Source organism: Hippoglossus hippoglossus, chromosome 22 (assembly GCF_009819705.1).
Source record: "Hippoglossus hippoglossus isolate fHipHip1 chromosome 22, fHipHip1.pri, whole genome shotgun sequence".
Taxonomy (NCBI): Eukaryota; Metazoa; Chordata; class Actinopteri; order Pleuronectiformes; family Pleuronectidae; genus Hippoglossus; species Hippoglossus hippoglossus.
Window position 1 is genome coordinate 2330469 of NC_047172.1, and position 20268 is coordinate 2350736.

Consider the following 20268-nt stretch of genomic DNA (forward strand, 5'->3'; position numbering starts at 1 on the left):
AAAGAGGAAACCTTCTCTGCTGCTGTTTTCACATAAATAGAAGTCGTGCACCGTGATGAATAAGAAGCAGGAGGAGAAAGACGGAGGACGAACAGTTGCTGTGCAGCTCCTGTGTTGTCAAACAGATCTTTCTCACATGTGAGGGAGATGTTGTGTGCGTTGGTGGAAGAAGTTTCAGAGAGGAAGTCCCAGATGTCTTAAACGGAAGCATTTATCGACTCGTGCTGCATCAAGATGAAAAGAGAGACGAGCAAAACAAGCTCGCTCTGTGCGATGGCGTCCAGATCTGAAGGTTGTCGGTTCCACGTCCTGAACAATGACGTGAGATTCCTGACACCCTGAGTTAAGAACCTCGGGGGGGAAACACAGTCTGTCACTGAGCCGAAGGGCCCCTGTGATGTGACCGTTTCCTGCCGATGGCCTGGCCCACGATTTCATTACCAACGTGGTTGTCATGGCAACACCCATTGGGAACTGAGCCAGCTGGACCCCATCAGTATCTTTCATGCGAGAGACAGAGACAGTGAACTATTGTTTCTGGAGCCCACTGATGAGCCTAACACGAACTGAAGATTTAAAATGAAATCTCTTTACAACACACACGCGTACTGCACTCACACACACAGACACACACACAGACACACACACAGACACACACTCAGAATTGAGACGTGCCAGCTTTCTTGCGTTGCTCCCGTGTTGCAGCATAAAGTGTTGTTAGTAATAACAGAGCTGCTTATGTAATAGTTTGAGGAGTTGTCAGTCACTCGGGTTTGATAAAGTGTGTTTATCAGATGTGAGGCGGAAAGATGGAGACAAAAAGTTCAGATAAATTCTAACGTGAAATTACTTGAGATGAGATGATGTGCGTGCTTTTGTAAAATCGTATTATACAGGGTATAAGAGTAAATATTCATGCTTGAGATATCATCAGTTGTGTTTAGTATCCGTCTGGATTTGCACAGAAATAAAAAAAACGATATGTTCAAATCAAAAAACTGTAAAGGAAGATGGACGACGTTTCTCCACTTCCTCCCACTGTCCAGACATTGAGCAGAAATGATCCCGGACACGACATGTCTCCTCTCTGGGGAGGGGGGGGGGGGGGGGGGTAGTCTGAGCTGAGGCCCCCAAGAGAACCAGGGTTAGACCAGAACCTGCTGGAGGGTCTATGCCCCCTGCTTCCATGACCAGATCTCGGAAAGTTAATGTACAACCCAAGAAACTAAACTAAAACATCCTGGACACAAACGCTTCCCTCTTGACGTCGTCTGGAGACACAGCTGTTGTCCAGATCCAAAATATGATGAGATGCGTTCTGAGGTGAAAACATAACCTCCTCTATGCAGGTCATGAACTTTACTCCTTTTTATTACGTTTCCAGTTACAATTCTTTATCTCTGTGAACCACATAGAATCACATAGTGTGTCTGTGAACGTGTTGTACAGATAAACCTTCCTCTCCTCTCCTCTGTGCTTTGGGCTGCAAGTGAAAAAACGAGTTATCTCTGCTGGACTCACACTCAGAGTCTGGATAAGCAGCTCAGACATCTGGAGCCTGATAAGAGCCGGTCGAGGTGGTTCAGGCCTCTGATGAGGATTCCTGTATCCCTCATCGGGCTGGAGAAGAACTGCGGGTCCCTCAGGAGGAGCAGAGGAACGACTGGAGTAGTTAACACCTGCTGCTCTGTGAACACACAGTGAAGAGGCAGCAGGGTGGAGAATGAACGGATGGATATTTAAAGCCGGGTGTGCAATCTGGGTTTGAGCCCAATTTTGATCCGATATCTGAGTCGTGCAGTGTTCAGGGGGGGGGCAGCGAACGAACAGATGCTCCTCAACGATGCTCGGAGGAATTACTCACTTATCAAATATTTTGTTTATGAGTCAATTCCCCCAAATCAGCGTATTTTCCCTCGATGCGTCTGCGTGAAATGACAAAAACGCAACAGTAGGAAATGTAATTCATGGCTGGAAGCGACTGCACATTAAGAAAGAAAAAGAATTTGATGTTGTAGTGATTTACAATATCGTCGTCTCGAAGGGAATTTACTTTCTTTCTGCAAAGGGTCTCAACCAAAATGCCCACGTCTTCAACTCCTGAGTGTTCATATGTCCAGGCGTCAATTCAACATTTCACTGCTTTGTTAACATTGTTAGCAAATTAACTTTCACTTCTTCTATGATTAAAATCTTGATTGATTGATTGACCGACTGAAAACGGTGAAATCTTCTCTTCCTGGCGACTCCTTTCTGAAAGCATGGACGTGAGCGCTGCAGTCACGACTGTAACTTCATCTCCGACTGTTCGTTATCCAGAGGCACAGATTCTGAATCTGTCGGGGATGAGATCAAAGTTTCTCAACACACAGTCTCACCCCAATTTGCACAAATCCACATGTCACCGCTGTGATAATGAAAATCCAACTTTAACCTGGTTTCCTCTGGAATAGGTGAAATCCACCAGGGACTTTCCACCTGTTCTCACCTGTTAAATGAGATGTTCCTCTGTGTATAAATGTATTAATATAAATAAACATGCAGCTGTATGTTTAACGTATTCGTTGGAAGTGGCGTTTGACATCACAGGTCTGCTTTCAAGTCCTGCTCCCTGTTTGGAGGTTGAACCGACGCGCTGGTGAACACATCAAACGCACATTCGGCCTCAGATGTATTTTTATCATCTCACCCCCCCCCCCCCCCCACACACACACACACACACACACACACACACACCACACACACACACACTCACACACACACACACACCTCAAACACACACTCCCCTTGTCCACGCTGAATAGATCCTTCTTTTGTAGGGATTTTGTCTGACCACTTTCTTTATTCTCCCCAACCGGAGGCTAATTGAGGTTGTGAAAATTAACAGAGGGAGCTGTCAGACGGGGGGTGGGGGGAGGAGGCTGGGGGGGGGGGGGGGGAGGAGATTGGGGGGGGGGGGGGGGGGGGGGGGGGGGGGGGGGGGGGGGGGGGGGGGGGGGGGGGGGGGGGGGGGGGGGGGGGGGGGGGGGGGGTGGGGGGGGGGGGGGGGGGGGAGGATGTTGGGTGGTGGTGTAAATGAGCGCTTCCTCCTCTGTGGTTCCCAAAATAACCTGCGCCCCCGTGGCTCCATCGCCCCACTGCTAAGGGCCGGGTGTCCCAGCTGTGAGGCAGACTGTCACACACACACACACACACACACACACACACACACACACACACACACACACACACACACACACACTCCATGGTTTATTTACTGCCCTCCATTTTTATGTTATTACATTTTTTACTAAAGAACAGGGACACTCGTGAACATGTGATTGTGATCGTGCTGCTGCTGTAACTGCGTCCGCATCAGAGAGATGCTACAACTCTGATTATATATATTAGTTTATAAGATTAATGTTTTAATTTAATGTCAAAGAGTGTTGATCAGGATCAGTCGTGTTCTTCCACAACAAATTGGCAAAATTCTACACAAGAGGATATTTACTTGTTTGTTTTTGTGTGAACAAGATTTCACTAAAAATGAAATCACCTTATTTAACTGTTTGTGTGTGTGTGTGAGATCCGGGTTGTGTTAACATGTGCACATGCTCTGACCTGTTCTCACCCTGTGGGATCCATGTGCAGGACTTTACAAACCCGGGTCTGATGCGATCGAACCCGTCACAGATATTCAGGTGAATTAGTTTCACGACACCTGAGATATGAGAGAAAATCACCACGTCAGGTTTTTCCTGTTTGGACTCAGAGTCGTCCGCAGGCTGAAGGGAGAAGGAGACGGGTTGAAGACAGTGAATAATGTCTCACTTCCTGTAGCTGCGGTCGTGATGCCCTTGAGCAGAGCACATGAATCTAGTGAATCTAACAGGGGGGGGGGGGGGATTCGTATCTTCCAGGTAGAACAGTGTCATCGATATCCAGAAGTGGAACAGAAACAATAAAAAGGTCTCACGTGGAGTTGACCCTCCTCAGCTCGTGACCCGGAGCTCGATGACAGACTCGGGTGTGAAGGTGGAGCGCCACCTGCTGCGCGAGCGGCTCCAGGTGAAGCTCCGAGCTCCAGAAACGCACCTGGACGCCTCCGCCAGCAGATGGACGTCACCAGGGGGAAAGTGTACCGCACCACAGGGGTTTGTTACAGGTTACACATCCTCTGTCTTTACGTTCTCTGCTCGGTGTTTACATACACGTAACACATCGTGCTAATGGCCCTGATTTAAATAACAGGGTTGTTGTTGAGCTGTTTACTGAGGGATGTGTTAGTTGAGGAGCAGAGAGAACGAATGACCCTCAGCACAGACATGATGATATTATTATGATGTGATGAGGTTAAACTCAGGATTCACTGTTTGAATCTCAAGATCACAATTAAGTTTCTGTGATTAAGAAAAGAAAGGATAATACTTTAGCACCACATTAATGGAATTTAGATTTACAGGAGACACATTCCGCTCATATTCAGATTGATCATTTTAATTAGTGTTGTCACGGGGCGGCTGTGGCCCTGGAGGTAAAGTGGGTCGTCCACTAACCAGAAGGTCGGCGGTTTGATCTCCCCAACTCCCCAAAGTGTCCTTGGGTTGAGATACTGAAACCCACCGTTCCCCCTGACGGCTGCATCACAATGATCTGAACTGTGGACGAGCTGTTTCTCTGTTTTCTGTCCAGGGGAGGAAACGTCTTTATGAAACACTGGAGGAAAGAAACACAGACAAAGTTTCCTACGTCTCCTTTAGGGGAAGTTTTGGTAGAAGTCCAGCAGGTCTGTCATGTACATGAAGTACATCACAGTTCTTTCATATTCATATAATCCCAGACAAGCAGGAGACGGTTCAACATGTATCTGCCTTCCATCTCATTTAAGTATAATGTGAACTTTTACAGGGAGGCACACAATTGCCTCTCTGAACCTAAGTGGACTCAACATGTAAATAACAGGAAGTGGTGGATGTGCTGTGAAGTTCTGGATCCATTTGACTGTTTGGGTTCATGTTTCTTATTCGTGTGATTGGTTGAATAGTGCGGTTCTGAACCTGCCTGTGTGTAATGGGCTGTGTGGGCACATTTTCCCGAGGAGCAAATCACACAGATATTTTCACTAAACTCAGAATTGTATACAAATCTCATTTAGTGTCTAAACTAATATGAGGAGAACAGGATTTCAGTTTTGGTTTTGTTGTCTTCAGGAGATGAACTGATCCAAAGAAAAGGTCAGTTATCAGTTACCTCAGTTCCGCCCTGGGCTGTCGGTTTCCACCGGGGAACAGGCAGCCCTGCGGAGGAGGTTACGAGAGGCTGCAGATTAAAATGCCGTGATGACACTGCGAGCTGGAAAGACTCTAAATAATGCATGCAGCGTCATCAGCTCCGTGTCGTGAGGACGGGAGACGAGAGGCAGAGACTCAGCCCGAGAGGCCCCGAGGCCCCGAGGCTCTTTGTGACCCGCTGCGTCTCCGAGGCTGTGAGACGGTCAACGGGCAGAAAGAGGAAGAGTCTGGATACCATGATATTTACTTTGCAGCAGAATAGGTCAGGACAACAGCTCGGTAAATGTCGCCTGCTTCTTCTAGCAAATGGCTTCACCTGATCTGGAGACGAGCGTCCCCCCTCGTGCAGAGCAGGGACAGCAGAGTGTTTCGTTCCTCTGGGTTTGCTGAGGTTCCCACAAGAGACAGTAACACTTCGATCTGTCTCGTGGTTGCACTCTCACTGTCGTCCCTGTGTTGGTGGAATTTCTGTGTTGTCGCATTATCGGAGTCAGAGAGGAGACGGAACGAGATGAGGAAACATCCCGCGAGCTGAATGTGACGGCGCCGCATCGCAGGCGTTCACCGCGCTGCCAACAGGATGAAATCCAAAAGGCAGATTGGAATCTTGATTTATGCACAGACTGAAAAAAAAAATGATCCTAAAGTAAAAGACAACACAACTTTCAGGTTATAATCTATTTTGTGTTTTCTGCTCTATCCCCAGTTTCTAGTCAGACTCCACCAGGATATGAAGGAGCCGTGTCACCACTCCACTGCAGTGTGACATCCCACCATCATGGTGTAAATGGAGAAATGTGCTAATGTGTTGTTGCTCCCTCGGCTCTGTGGCCCTCAGCGTCAGGTCATCCCCCCCCCCCCCCCCCCCCCCCCCCTCCCCCACGCTGTCGGCGGGTGAATCTGTGGATCTGCGGCCAATCACAGGCCATCTGTGGGTTTAGAACACACGAGGAGCTCATGTCTGCTTCCTCTCAGCCAGCGGGTCACAGGACGTAAAGTTGTGCGTCTCCAACAGATGTGTTTTACAAAGTGGTTCCCGGTGGATGAAGGTTGTTGTAACGATGTTGCTTTTCAAACTTTTTATTTAAAGTTCCGTGAAGCTCGATTCAGGAGGCAAAACGCAGAAATGGAGAATCAGTCGTCGTAGGCGTGAGCGAGCTCGTTGTCGGTCGTCTGTTTGTTCAAAGTTTATCAGAACTGAATGTATCACGCGTCCAAATCGCACCAGATTCAAAACTGCAAGATGAACAGTTCTCGAGATGTGTGAGCCACGTACTTCTGGAATTACTTGTTTCATAATTATTTCAATGGGAGCCAACGTCGTGAGGAGTTAGTCGAGTTTTAAGACCAAGAAAACAACAAATCTAACTTGTGTCACATCATCACAGCAACAAATCTCATGATGAAACCAGGTATTTCTCTCAGACTCAGATATTCAGACTCTTTCAGTCTCACAGTCTTTATGAAAGCATCGTGTTCAGTGGGAGGAGACTCGCCCCCCCCGCTCCACCTGCAGAGCCGCTCCATCTAAAATTGATTACAGTGACATTTACTATTCATAGAAAAGGTTACTAGAGTAACCCTGTGCCGTGACGCATGTTTGAGTGGAACATTATTCCCAAACAAATGAAGAGGAGCTCTCCACTCAACGACTGTGTGTCGGAGCTGAATGACAAACTGGTTGTGTAATTATGAATAATGTGCAACACACATTTGCTCTGTTTGTACCTGGATCTGTTTCTATCTGGGAGCAGAAAGATGGAGGAGACGGTTTTAAATTATTACTGGAGGATCGATATTGAAGTGTTTTTGATCTTCTTCACACACGACATGCAACATTTACAGCGAGTTGATCAAAACTTTTCCGTGCGTTCACCTTGTGACTGATTTGTTTTTCTCTCGTGGTTTAAAATATAGAAAGTTGCAGTTTTAAACCAGAGCTTTAGAGAATTCAGGCGCCTGATTCGTCCAGTTTAACTGTACATCAGCGTTATGGTGAACTATTAAACATCTGTTCTGTAATCCAGGCGGAGGAAGGTCAACCTGTGTGTAACCATGACATCAACACTTCAACAATCCTAACAAGGGTTAAAACGAGCACAATGAGCCAGCAGAGGAAAAACACACTGTTCTGTTTGCTCATTTCATTTATGAATTATTATTTAGTTAAAAGATCCGTCCTGTTTAATTCCTGCTGGTTCGACAGAGTTTCCTGTAAATTAATAATATTCGATTGATTAGAAAAATACTTTTTGCTACTAATTGGGCAAAAGTGTAAAGTGGATTTTGTTTTGTTCACTGAACTGTTTAAATTCTCTTTAGATTTAGTCACATATAGTAATGAGACACAAACAATATCTGCATCAGTTCCACTTGAACTCACCTGAACGGTCGCAGCTCGAGTCGAGTGTTTACGTTATTGTCTGTTTCCAGTCGCAGCTCGGTGCTCGGCGGCCGTGACGAGTCCGACACGGGGGAGTTTCCACGCTGCGTGGGCGTCCGACCAGAAGCCTGAGAGGCCCCGGCAGAGACTCCTCGCTGGCCCCGTCCACCACGCTAAGTGCCCTGCGTACAATCAAACGCATCTCGCCGCTTTGAGCACATTGTTTCATCCTCTCCGTGCTGAGTGTCACCACTTGCTCTTTTTCAAGAAACATCTCCCACCTACTTGTGTTGTGCGGCACATTATCAGCATATGTTTCACATCAAACCTCCTGTAAATAAAGATGGACGACATAAACGGCTTCCAAAAGTGAAGCCAAAACATCTCCATGCCCCCTGGTGGCTGACTGGCAGTGTAGGTGATAGTCCCTGCCTCCTCCGTGTTAGCAGATGGGGACATGGACCAAACTAAAAAGGGGAAATACGTTCATGGGATATTCATCATCTACATTAAAAAATATATTTTATGCTATAAAGGCAAGAAGGTTTCCAGTTCGAATCCCTGGCTCGTTCTCCTGAAAATATGATTAATCTTGCAATTATTTGTTAAGGTGTTAGAAAAGCACGTCACCATATTCGATTAATCAAATGAAATATTATTAATAATACTTCATTTTAAACAAGAACTCCCACTGAGATGACTTTTTATATTTAACTAAATTCTTGGATATATATTTCTAATGTTGAATCTAATTCTATATTCTCTACAATACATTTGAGTAAAAGCTTTATAATGTGGTGGAGCTGAGACGACGGCGCTTGGCGGCAGGCGGAGGGCGGGTGTGGCGTCCGCTCGGCCAATCACGGACCCATTTGAACGAGCGTTTGAAGCCAGCGGGAGTGGGAGATGAAAGTCCTGGCACATCTCACTTTGACATCATCAAAACACAACTCCCTCACATCACTCAACTCTAATGGCTGCGTTAAAAGGTACTTTTAAATACGCAGGTTTCACAAGTGGCCGCCGGCTCCGTCCGTGTGGGGTCTTTGTTCCAAATGGAACATGAATGGATTCTGCATAATGAAGCGGAGGAGAAGCAGCAGGACAATGGTGAGGTGGTTCACATCCGGCCACACGGATCTGATGCAGAAGCTCTTCAGGAACTTAGTCATGAGAAATACTCAAATCCTTCAAAGATGGAAATATACAAATATATGGAGAAAAACCTGGAGTTTAGTTTTGTTGCATTTAGTGAAATTTGAATAAAAAGAAAGGGATGAAACAAGGAGGAAACAAGGAAGGAAGAAAAGAAGCGATGGAGAAGAGAAGACAGGACAATATTAATATTAATTGAGAAAGTCCCAGTTCTGTGGACGTCCTCCCGAGACACTTTATTCAGACTATTGTTTTAATCCTGCTAACATCGGATTATTGATGTTGATGTAAACTTGCTCATTGTCTTTCTGGCACTTTCACGTAATGTTTCCACATCTGATCGAAGCAGAAACTCATCAGATCATAATTTACTTTAATTAAACTTGAACCTATATTACAGAAACACTGTTGATATTCACAGTGAATCTAGTCTCAGGGTTTTTCTCTCTGATCCCAGCGGCGTAGAAACAAACGTTAAAAAGCTTCCACCTTTGAGCAAACCGATGTGTGAAGTATGATCGAGAGACTTCCTCTGAAAACAGCTCGTGACATTGAGAGATAATTGACACTGTACACCCCCCCCCCCCCCCCTGCAGCGCCTCGTTCTCCCAGGGTGACCCCACTTGCTCCGATGAAGTGCTCTTCACGAGGCTGTCCACCTGTCAGCCGAAAGGTCACATCAGAGAGCGAGGGAGGAAATAAGACGGAGATGAATCCGTCCATCGCCGCCGCGTGCATCAAGACATCAATCTGACCTTAACTGTGTATCAGCATCAACAGACGATCAAAGTGTTCGTGGGAGAGCAGGGTCGTCTGAGACAGAGACAGAATCACAAACACCAACATTTCTAATATCGTTCTCTGGAGATTCAGATGATTTAAATCTCTTCTAACCTGCATCACATGATCAACAATACTGTTTTAGTGGCTTACATTTAAAACTACTAGTGTGAAGAACACAAGTAGAATGAAGTCGAGCTTTGGATCAGCAGAATGGAGACATTTGTAGATTATAAATCTATTCTATAAAATGTCTTTCTGGGACAAGAGAATATTGTTATATTTCTCATGATGAATTAATCATCAAAATTATTCTCTGATAATCAGTGAATCATCTTTTCTGCACATCCTCATTTTTTACAGCTGATCTTTTTAAATGTCATTTAGAAAAAATATAGAATCTGATTAAACATGTCTCTTTGTGGTTCTGTTGTGTCTCTTTGTGGATATGTTGTGTCTCTTTGTGGTTACGTTGTGTCTCTTTGTGGTTACGTTGTGTCTCTTGTGGTTACAGTGTGTCTCTTTGTGTTACGTTGTGTCTCTTTGTGGTTCTGTTGTGTCTCTTTGTGGATATGTTGTGTCTCTTTGTGGTTACGTTGTGTCCTCTTTGTGGTTACGTTGTGTCTCTTTGTGGTTACGTTGTGTCTCTTTGTGGTTACGTTGTGTCTCTTTGTGGATACGTTGTGTCTCTTTGTGGTTACGTTGTGTCTCTTTGTGGTTACGTTGTATCTCTTTGTGGTTACGTTGTGTCTCTTTGTGGTTACGTTGTGTCTCTTTGTGGTTACGTTGTGTCTCTTTGTAGCTACGTTGTGTCTCTTTGTGGATATGTTGTGTCTCTTTGTGGTTACGTTGTGTCTCTTTGTGGATACGTTGTGTCTCTTTGTGTTACGTTGTGTCTCTTTGTGGTTACGTTGTGTCTCTTTGTGGTTACGTTGTGTCTCTTTGTGATACGTTGTGTCTCTTTGTGGATACGTTGTGTCTCTTTGTGGTTACGTTGTGTCCTCTTTGTGGATACGTTGTGTCTCTTTGTGGTTACGTTGTGTCTCTTTGTGGTTACGTTGTGTCTCTTTGTGGTTACGTTGTGTCTCTTTGTGGATACGTTGTGTCTCTTTGTGGTTACGTTGTGTCTCTTTGTGGATACGTTGTGTCTCTTTGTGGTTACGTTGTGTCTCTTTGTGGTTACGTTGTGTCTCTTTGTGGTTACGTTGTGTCTCTTTGTGGTTACGTTGTGTCTCTTTGTGGATACGTTGTGTCTCTTTGTGGTTACGTTGTGTCTCTTTGTGGTTACGTTGTGTCTCTTTGTGGTTACGTTGTGTCTCTTTGTGGTTACGTTGTGTCTCTTTGTGGTTACGTTGTGTCTCTTTGTGGTTACGTTGTATCTCTTTGTGGTTACGTTGTGTCTCTTTGTGGTTACGTTGTGTCTCTTTGTGGTTACGTTGTGTCTCTTTGTAGTTACGTTGTATCTCTTTGTGGTTACGTTGTGTCTCTTTGTGGTTACGTTGTGTCTCTTTGTGGTTACGTTGTATCTCTTTGTGGTTACGTTGTGTCTCTTTGTGGTTACGTTGTATCTCTTTGTGGTTACGTTGTGTCTCTTTGTGGTTACGTTGTGTCTCTTTGTGGATACGTTGTGTCTCTTTGTGGTTACGTTGTGTCTCTTTGTGGTTACGTTGTGTCTCTTTGTGGTTACATTGTGTCTCTTTGTGGATACGTTGTGTCTCTTTGTGGATACGTTGTGTCTCTTTGTGGTTACGTTGTGTCTCTTTGTGGATACGTTGTGTCTCTTTGTGGTTACGTTGTGTCTCTTTGTGGATACGTTGTATCTCTTTGTGGTTACGTTGTGTCTCTTTGTGGTTACGTTGTGTCTCTTTGTGGTTACGTTGTGTCTCTTTGTGGTTACGTTGTGTCTCTTTGTGGTTACGTTGTGTCTCTTTGTGGTTACGTTGTGTCTCTTTGTGGTTACGTTGTGTCTCTTTGTGGTTTTCATACTGATCTTTTCTCCAAGTGAAAGCTGTCATTACACTACAGATGAACCTGTTGGATCCAGATGTGTCTCAGCGTCACTAGAATCCAGCTGTTCTCTCCTGATGTTCTACAGACGTCGTTAAACGCCACAGATTCACAACCAGTCAGAAATAAACCAACGTTCAAAAACAGGGACATTAAATCAACATTTAAACCATTTAAGAATTTTCAAAAGGTTTATTAGTTGTGCAATAATTTAGGTTTCCAGTATGTTTAAAAAATATCATGTCTGTAACAAGCGAGTCACACTTAAAATATACTGGTTCTTGTTACTTCTGTAGTCTATAACAAAATGTAGTGCTTTTAAATTCCTATTGCCTCCAATATCTTGAGTTAACAGAACAGGGTTACTTTCCCTTTAACGCCTACTGCATGAAGACGATGCCTACACATCAGAATATATCATAGAATGTAACAACATCAAATAAAGTGACAGATTTGTTCTTCATCAAATTCTGCTCCTCTAAAACACCGTAGCTATTATCACAATGTGAACAGTGAGACCAAGATCACCAAACTACAGCAGTGAGCACTCAACACACAGAGAGGCCACACTGACATCTAAAGTGTAAACCTGTGCACTAGATACAGCACGCTACCATCAGTAACAGCAGTCGTATGGCACATAAGACTTAAGACAGCTTTTAGAAACATGTGTCCAGATGTGGAGACGACACCGTGGGCACCTGGACGGAGAGGGCTCGGAGCCAGAGACAGAAAATTAACTTTTATCAAATAAAAAAAAAAGGTTTGTTGATATAAAATCACAGAGCTGGAATGTGACAGGGAAAGTGGGACATTAAAACATGTCTGCTGCCAAAAGATCTTTTCCTCATTTCCCACAGAGCCGGACCGATACGGATCTTCAGCGACACGACACGAGACTAAGGAGTAAAAAAAAATCTTCGAAAAACTTGTATTAAAAGAATTGGCAGTGATTTCTAAGATGTTGTTATCAAACCCTACTGGTACAGAAATGTAACGAAAATAACCATCAACTTATTATAAATATCTATAAATAAAAGTAATAAAACACAAATACAACTAAATATATAAACAAAGCAGATACACATCATCAACAGCAAAGTACATCTTTTCTCTAATGTTTGTTCATATCGTGCTTAATCGCGAGTCGATTATCGGTTGTTTCTCAACATATCGGTCGGGCTCTAACTTCCAGACGTTTGCTTGACAGCAGGAAATTTAGTCAACAGGTACAAAGTGGTGAGAAAAAGGTTTCAGGAAGTGAACTTGGTCTCGTCAGTGACTTTATTATCGAACACGTGTCAGTAAAAGCTCCTTCATTCCGCACAGAACATGAAAATAAGGTGCCGACTGGACTCTGGCTCCAAGCCTGTGAGCTGGGGTCTGGGAATCTGTCTGTCTACCTCCTCTGTCTCCTGATCTGTCTACACACAAAGAGCTCGTCTACTTCGTCCACTCATCAGAGTCCGGACACACTCACAGTGACGGTGGATTTCACAGAGTTGGTTCAGTTGGAGTCCTGCATCTCCGCCGCTGACGCCTCATCGTCCACGCTCGACTCTTCCTCATCTGGGAGAACATGAAGAAGACGTGTAGGTCATCATATCTTCTAATATCTATTGTCATGGATACAATTTTGTTTAGTTTGCTTAGTTTGCACTTGTTGTAAAATATCTGTCTCACTACGGCAGGAAAACAGTTAAACTGGACGACCTGGATCTCTTGGAATCCGGCGGTGAATCTAAATCAACCGACCGGAGAAGACAAACTTGTCCAGATCTCTGAGTCGTCCTCACCTCCAGCTTGTTCCTCCGGGCTCTGTCTCTCGGTCTTGGCGTCCGGAGAGCTCGGCTCGTCCGGCGGCCAGCGGAGCTCCCCGCTCTCCACCTCGGCTCCGTCCATCGGCTCCACCACGATGGAGGGAAGCCTCTTGGACAACTTGGGAAACCTTTCATGGGCGTCTGGGAAGATCTGGTGAAAGCTTATGTAAGGTCAACGTCTGGGGGGGGGGGGGGGGGGTGAAAATCAATCGCACCGCATGAGAAAGAACAACAATGCGGTAAAAATGGGATTAGAACCACAGACTGTTTATATGAAGCAGATTAGCAGCTGATTTGTTCCTTTGATCTCCGTCACGTCAGATGTGCTTCAACTTCAAATTAAATTATATCTGATATTATCTTAACACGTTGTTGTCGTCAATGATCTGAGCCAGAATGTTAAAAATGGGACTTAGAAACATGACAGATTTATTTAGTTTGGTCCATGTGCTTTTTCTTACCTATACTGCAGCCAGCCACCAGGGGGCAAATTCAGATGATTTGGCTTCACTGTTGTGGAGCTGCAGTGTCGTCCATCTTATATGAAGTGTAGTATCTTTGTTTGAATTAATAAATTTGAATGGAACTTTGTCATATAACAAAGAAATGTCATTGAAACTTTATCATAAATAGATAAAAGAAAACAAATACAATCAAATATAAATAATTTTTAATTAAGCAAATAAACATTTCTTAACGTAAACATATATAAACATGTATCTTTTCTTGATTGCTTATTTTGTTTTCTTCCATTTGCCCCCCCCCCCCCCCCCCCCCCCCAAAAAAATCTCATTCACTAAAAACCTCATCAGAGAGAAGCTGGGAGAAGCAACATGTGACTGAGGTCATACAACACGTGACCACGCTTCACGGCCGTACATGATACCTCACTCTCTGGTGTTTTGGGCTCAGCTGGTGGAGACTCGTATCATTTACTCTCAGCAGGTCTGAGAACAGGTCGAGTCGACTCACATTTCCCTCGTGCTCGTCGCTCTCCTGACTCACCGCTCGGCACTGGAGTATGAAAACACTCGGTTTCCACACACACACACACCTGGAAGGATACCGGGCCCTCGGCGCCGCCTGCTCCTCCCCCGCTGAAGTCCTCGGCCCCCGGCTCCAGAGAGTTCATCACCTCGGTCATCCTGGAGGAAAACACACGCTGAATTTTTTTGCCTATTTTCTCAATCAAAACATCACAGATCTAAAACAAAATAATTATGTTTCTGTATAGTTTTGTCACCATTATCAAAATACTTTACATCCCTGATGATTTCCCCTGAACAAAATGATTTGTGTGAATCCCTGAGGTCGAAAAATGTCTTAAGTGGACGTCCTCAAACGTTTGAAAAGCCTTTGTCCTCATATTTTAAAACCTGTTTTGCTTACATCCATATTTACAGTGTGATCTGTACTGTATCTTCTTCACTGAAACCAAAATGCCAAAACATTATCCAGAACGTGATGTCACAAATTTTTCCTTTTCCGATTCCTGGACTTTCCGAATGGGCCGATACCGAGAACCAGTGCTTGAGTCCACGTGTTGGATCTAAAAACCAACCTCCCCCCCCCCTCTTGTTGCTCTGTTTTTGTTCTCCACCGACTCCCGAGGGAAATATCTGTCTTTTCAGCTGCTAAAAGCTCAGATGAGTTCTCACCCTCTTAAAGCGTTAGAGACACTTACGTAAAAGACTTCGTGAATCTGTGGTGCGACAGATAATCAATGAGGTGAAACTCATAGATTGACACTAGTCACATTTGAACATTTCCGTTTTCTGGATACTTTTGCTTTTATTAAAAACGTCATTATCGAGGAGCAGCGTTCCTCACGGTGTTCCTCTCGGTGTTCCTCACGGTGTTCCTCTCGGTGTTCCTCACGGTGTTCCTCTCGGTGTTCCTCTCGGTGTTCCTCACGGTGTTCCTCTCGGTGTTCCTCACGGTGTTCCTCTCTGTGTTCCTCTCGGTGTTCCTCTCGGTGTTCCTCACGGTGTTCCTCACGGTGTTCCTCTCGGTGTTCCTCACGGTGTTCCTCACGGTGTTCCTCACGGTGTTCCTCTCGGTGTTCCTCTCGGTGTTCCTCACGGTGTTCCTCTCGGTGTTCCTCACGGTGTTCCTCACGGTGTTCCTCTCGGTGTTCCTCGGGGCAGCAGCATCAGTCACAGTGGCCTCGTCCATTATTTCCGCAGCACAATCATAGTGAACACACAATCACGTTGCACTGATTGTAATATTGTTAAAAATCTGACTTTTGCATGTGACAACTTTTCAGAAACGCCACTTTCCATACAATCAGACTGGCAGTTGCTGTTTCCATGGGGACGAGCGATTGAGATTTTTACGCCTCTGATTGTCGTGCACTTTGCCTGAGTGCACGACGCCCGAGAGCTGATTTCGGGGGGGTATTCATGTGTGGCATTACGCAGCGATTACCGCCGGCAGGACGGGCGCCGCGTTGTTGTGAGACTTCTCTGTGAAACCTGGGATTGCTTCTGCCCAAAGAGACAATACAGCCTCTATCCCTCATCACAGGCTGGTGTTGTTCCTCCGGAGGGAATCTGTGTCTCCAGAAACTCTGATATCTGTCTTTAAAAGAGGAAAAGGCTCAGCTGCTCTGAAGCTGCAGAGGAGGCCTGTGTCTCCGCTCATGATTTCAGCCTGATCGTGTTTCTCCGTCCACTCCGCGCTGATGTGAAGCGTAACACAGGGATTTAAATGTCGATGTCAGGCGTGAAGCTTCGGTGTTTTCTCCTTCAGACGAATAACGATTCCTGATTTGAGCCGTTAGGTGTGAGGAAGTTTACCCATGTGTTAATGACTGAGTGTTTACAGGAAGACGCTTCACTCGTTTCTCCGCAGAGGAACGAAATGGGTCACTTATCTCCCTCTACACATTGTGAGCAGTGTCCACTAGCGTACGTAACATTAGGAATAGAATGAAAAAGACTCGGCCAACGCAGTTTTCTCTTTAGATTTTCAGGTATTTGTATCTTGTCTAGTACATGTTATTTGATTAAAGCAGTAAATCAGCACTGAATTATACATATTAAGTTGAAGTGAATAATTTTCAGTTCAATTAGATTTCAGTTCTCTCATTTTAATCGATTTTCAACAATTCACTCAATCGTCGGTGGGAAATATATTATATATTATATATATATAAGACTTGTTGGAATTTGAAATATACAGTTAAGAAGCGTATCAGACCATCTGCAGTAGTTTGCCTCGTGGTCCAGCAGAGGGCGCTCACTAGCAGCATATACTATATACAATACAATATAATATTACGTTGATTTGCGACAATCGCAACCCAAGAGGGTCCGAGAAGAGCGATGTGTGGAAGTTGTTTGGGTTCTACACTGTCGACGGTAAAGTAACGAATAAGAGACGAAGCAGTTTGTCGACTTGAAGTATGAAGAGAGATTGTGGAGCAATATGTCCACTAGAGGGCAGCGTTTCTGACAATAACAAAATATAAATGAGGCTTTACTCATTAACGACAATACATAAGAGTGTGTATCTAAACGACTTGAGTGTAATGTCACGTTTATTTAGAGGGGGGGGGTTCTGGCTCTGTTGCTGCTAAATGTTCTACTATGTTCAGCAGTATCTATAAAATCAGATCATAGACTGTAAATAAAGATGGACGACATGACAGCTCCCAAAAGTGAAGCCAAAACCTCTTGATGTGGGTTGACTGTAGTAAAGGTCCATGTTAACGGACGGGACATGGACCAATTTAAAAAGTCTAAATACCCGTTAAATTGATTTTTCTCAAAAATGGTTTCTGTCATTTTCAATATGTTCAAGTTTTCACGTTTCTGATAAGTTTGGTTTTTATTTGTTATTTGTTTGTTATTTTGTTATATCGTTATATAACTACTTTCGTTATTTGATTTTAAAAAGTCTAAATAAAGTTGAATTCTATTATTCTTCGATAATTAACTGAATCTCTTTGATTGGATTAAACTAAATAATTGATTCATGAATGGATCATTTTGCTTTTTTTAATGAAGCAGACAAGGAATAAAATTAAATACTAATCAGCTGCAGATCTAGAATCCAGTATAAAAGCCAAACTCCCACAGAATCCCCCTGATGCACTGAAGAATCACTGAATTACAGATGTGCGTTTGCAGCCAGATGCTCGCGGTGTATAAAACACACCCAGATCTCCAGATAAGTCCAGAGCTGACATCAGCCACCGTCTCCTCACATTCTCACTGTCTCCTGTCGGGAGAGACGTGCATCTGGTGTGACCTCACAGATTCAAATTCCTCCTCTCTCTTCTCTGTCCATCATGAGATTCATCATGGTGGATTCGGTCCAGTTAAAGGGGCAGCAGATCCCAAACCAGCAACTCAGCTCCACTCCTCTAATTCCATTTCTTCTAATTCCAAACCAGATTGATTCTGATGAATTCCAGGAAGGATTCTGCTTCACTTCAAACACTTTCTCATTTTCTGCTCCACATCCTCAAACGCAGGTTACGTGACTAAGTAAGTTTTTACAGCCCAAGGACATAAAGAATCTAATCTAGGGCCGACAATGGAGAGAATTCTTCCTTTCTTACCACGAAGCCGTGTAAATCTGATCCACTGCTCTGTTCCTGTTGACTTCAGTTTGATTCCTCGCCCCAGATTCACATCTCCTCTTCTATCATTTCACTTAAACGCACTTTGCTGATGGTCACACGGAACAGAAACTTATCCTCATGCATCTTAATGCATTTTAAATAAATGATGTGGTCAGTTGTGAGGTTTACCTGCAGGAACACAACAGGTAGTTCACTGCAGGTAGCAGACGGTATTAATAGATTTAAGTATAATAAGCACAGCTTCTGCTCCACCTCCACCTCCACAGGCTGATTCCTGCAAACAATCCCACACACCGAGCATCACAAGGTGAAACAGGCTGGAAGGATTCTCTCAAACCTCTGAGGTGCAGGTTTAAAAAAATGAAATGAAATAAAAATAAAAAGGCAAAGTAAAGAAAGCAGATTCTGCTCCAGTGTTGGAAACAGAGGATGAAGGTTGTGTCAGAGTGGTTCGGAGGAAATAAAAGCTCTGTACCTGTCAGTGGGCTGATCCAGTGTCTCAGAGCAGGAGGGTCTCTGTCCTCCGCTGCTTCATCACACTGATGCTGCTGCTGCTGAGGAAGAGGAGGAGGAGGAGGAGGATGGTGCTGATGATGATGATGAGGAGGAGGATGATGGTGCTGATGATGATGATGATGGTGCTGCTGTGGGCGACAGGCGGTGCTGATCCACCGGTGAAGTTGCATCCAAGTGTTCAGAGCATGCGCACTGGAGAGGGACCTGTGCTGCTTTCAAAGACTGTGGGAAACTGTGGGATTGTGTGTGCTATCCAGGGGAGGTCACGTCAATTCAATTCAAACCCTAGTATTAAGTTATAAAGCCTGCAGATTAATTCATATATTAACCACAACCCTTGAATTTCTTTCTTTGACTGTGTTTCATAATGTTATCTTTGTGGGCACATCATGCTAAACGTGGGGAAATGCATTGGAGATTCTAATTTCTAAGCTTTATGTAATTCATTTCTTTGTCATTCATTTTCTTACACGTTAAATGGTCTTTTCACCCGACGCAGTTTTCTCTACATCCAAGTGCTAAAAACAGGTCGGCTGGACTTGGTTGAGTTTCTTGAAGATGTTTGACTTCTCGTCCAAGAAGCTTCTTCAGTTCTAACCTGCTGCTGCGAGTCCCAGGTCTTTAACTTGGAGGGTCGTTGAGGTTACCTGCAATAAACTGGCTTCCTGTTTGATAAACTCTGAATTCATACCTGGTGAGGGACAAAGAAATATTCCCATTCTCAGTCTGGTTGTCAGGAAACTCGTGCCAGTGTCACTGTCAGTTTAATTACCCGATTAAAAAGCTCTATCTCCTGAGTCGTGTCGAATGTAGAATTTACGAGGTGTCCCTGAAAGCAGCACCCAATCAGAAGTCAGCCGAGCAGCTGTTGATGGTTTTAAATTTGTGTGACGTCAGACGCCGAATTTGTCAGGTAACGTCCCCTGAAGATTTATACTTATTTATTTATAGTAAAACTTATATGAAACTGGAACGTTAATGTTGTGACGTTAATGTAAAGTTCGTGACGAGTCGAACACAGGATCTGACTTCACTGCTGCGAAATGTAAAAATGCTAAAACACGAGCGGAGCAGTTGAAACGTGCAACAGGTGAATTATTGTAAAAGTATTTTTGAATTCTGTTTCATAGTTGGCATTTCTGTTATAAAGTGGCATAAAAGGGAAATAGTCAAAGTACAATTGATCACCTGTACCTATGTCCAGTATTATAAATGTATTAATTTACTATATGTAAATAGAGACATGTACATTAAGCCAAATAATAATTCACATTTTGTATTTGTTTTATTCTCAGAACACAGTGATGGTTCACTTGTGAACTCTGTCTCCCTCTAGTGCAAATACATGTGTATGACTGCTCCCTGTGTCAGTGTTGTACATCAGATGATAACCTTATGTTGAATATATACTTTTAGTCATTTCATATTCTTAAATCAGGCATATCTGGTAAACCACAATATTTTTAAGGCAAGTTTTAACCAATTTGATGACACAAAAATGTTTAAAAACAAACTTTACATCCATAAATCAATGGATCCATAAATAAAATTAACTAAACAGAAAAAAAGACTCACAAGCAAAAAAGATTTAAGAAAATACAAACCTGTCCGTCAACACATTGTTGATATTATAATCTTTATTTATTTATTGTGTATAACTCTGCTAACACATCAGGTTAAAGCCTTTTTCGAATACAAACAGGAGCAGTAAACAAATAAAACTCCAGAGGTCGTTGAAAG

General features: G+C 43.8%; 1 protein-coding gene across 1 annotated transcript; it reads right to left on the minus strand.

Annotated features, from left to right (window-relative positions):
• Positions 1 to 11770: 11770 nt before the first annotated feature.
• Positions 11771 to 18661, minus strand: si:dkeyp-72h1.1 (uncharacterized protein LOC799956 homolog). Its single transcript, XM_034577537.1, has 5 exons — positions 18488 to 18661; positions 14473 to 14563; positions 13387 to 13569; positions 12528 to 13159; positions 11771 to 12438 (listed from the first exon to the last, which is right to left on the minus strand). Exons 2-4 carry the CDS (start codon positions 14560 to 14562, stop codon positions 13106 to 13108), a joined length of 327 nt encoding a protein of 108 aa, XP_034433428.1. The 5' UTR covers position 14563; positions 18488 to 18661; the 3' UTR covers positions 11771 to 12438; positions 12528 to 13105.
• Positions 18662 to 20268: the final 1607 nt, after the last annotated feature.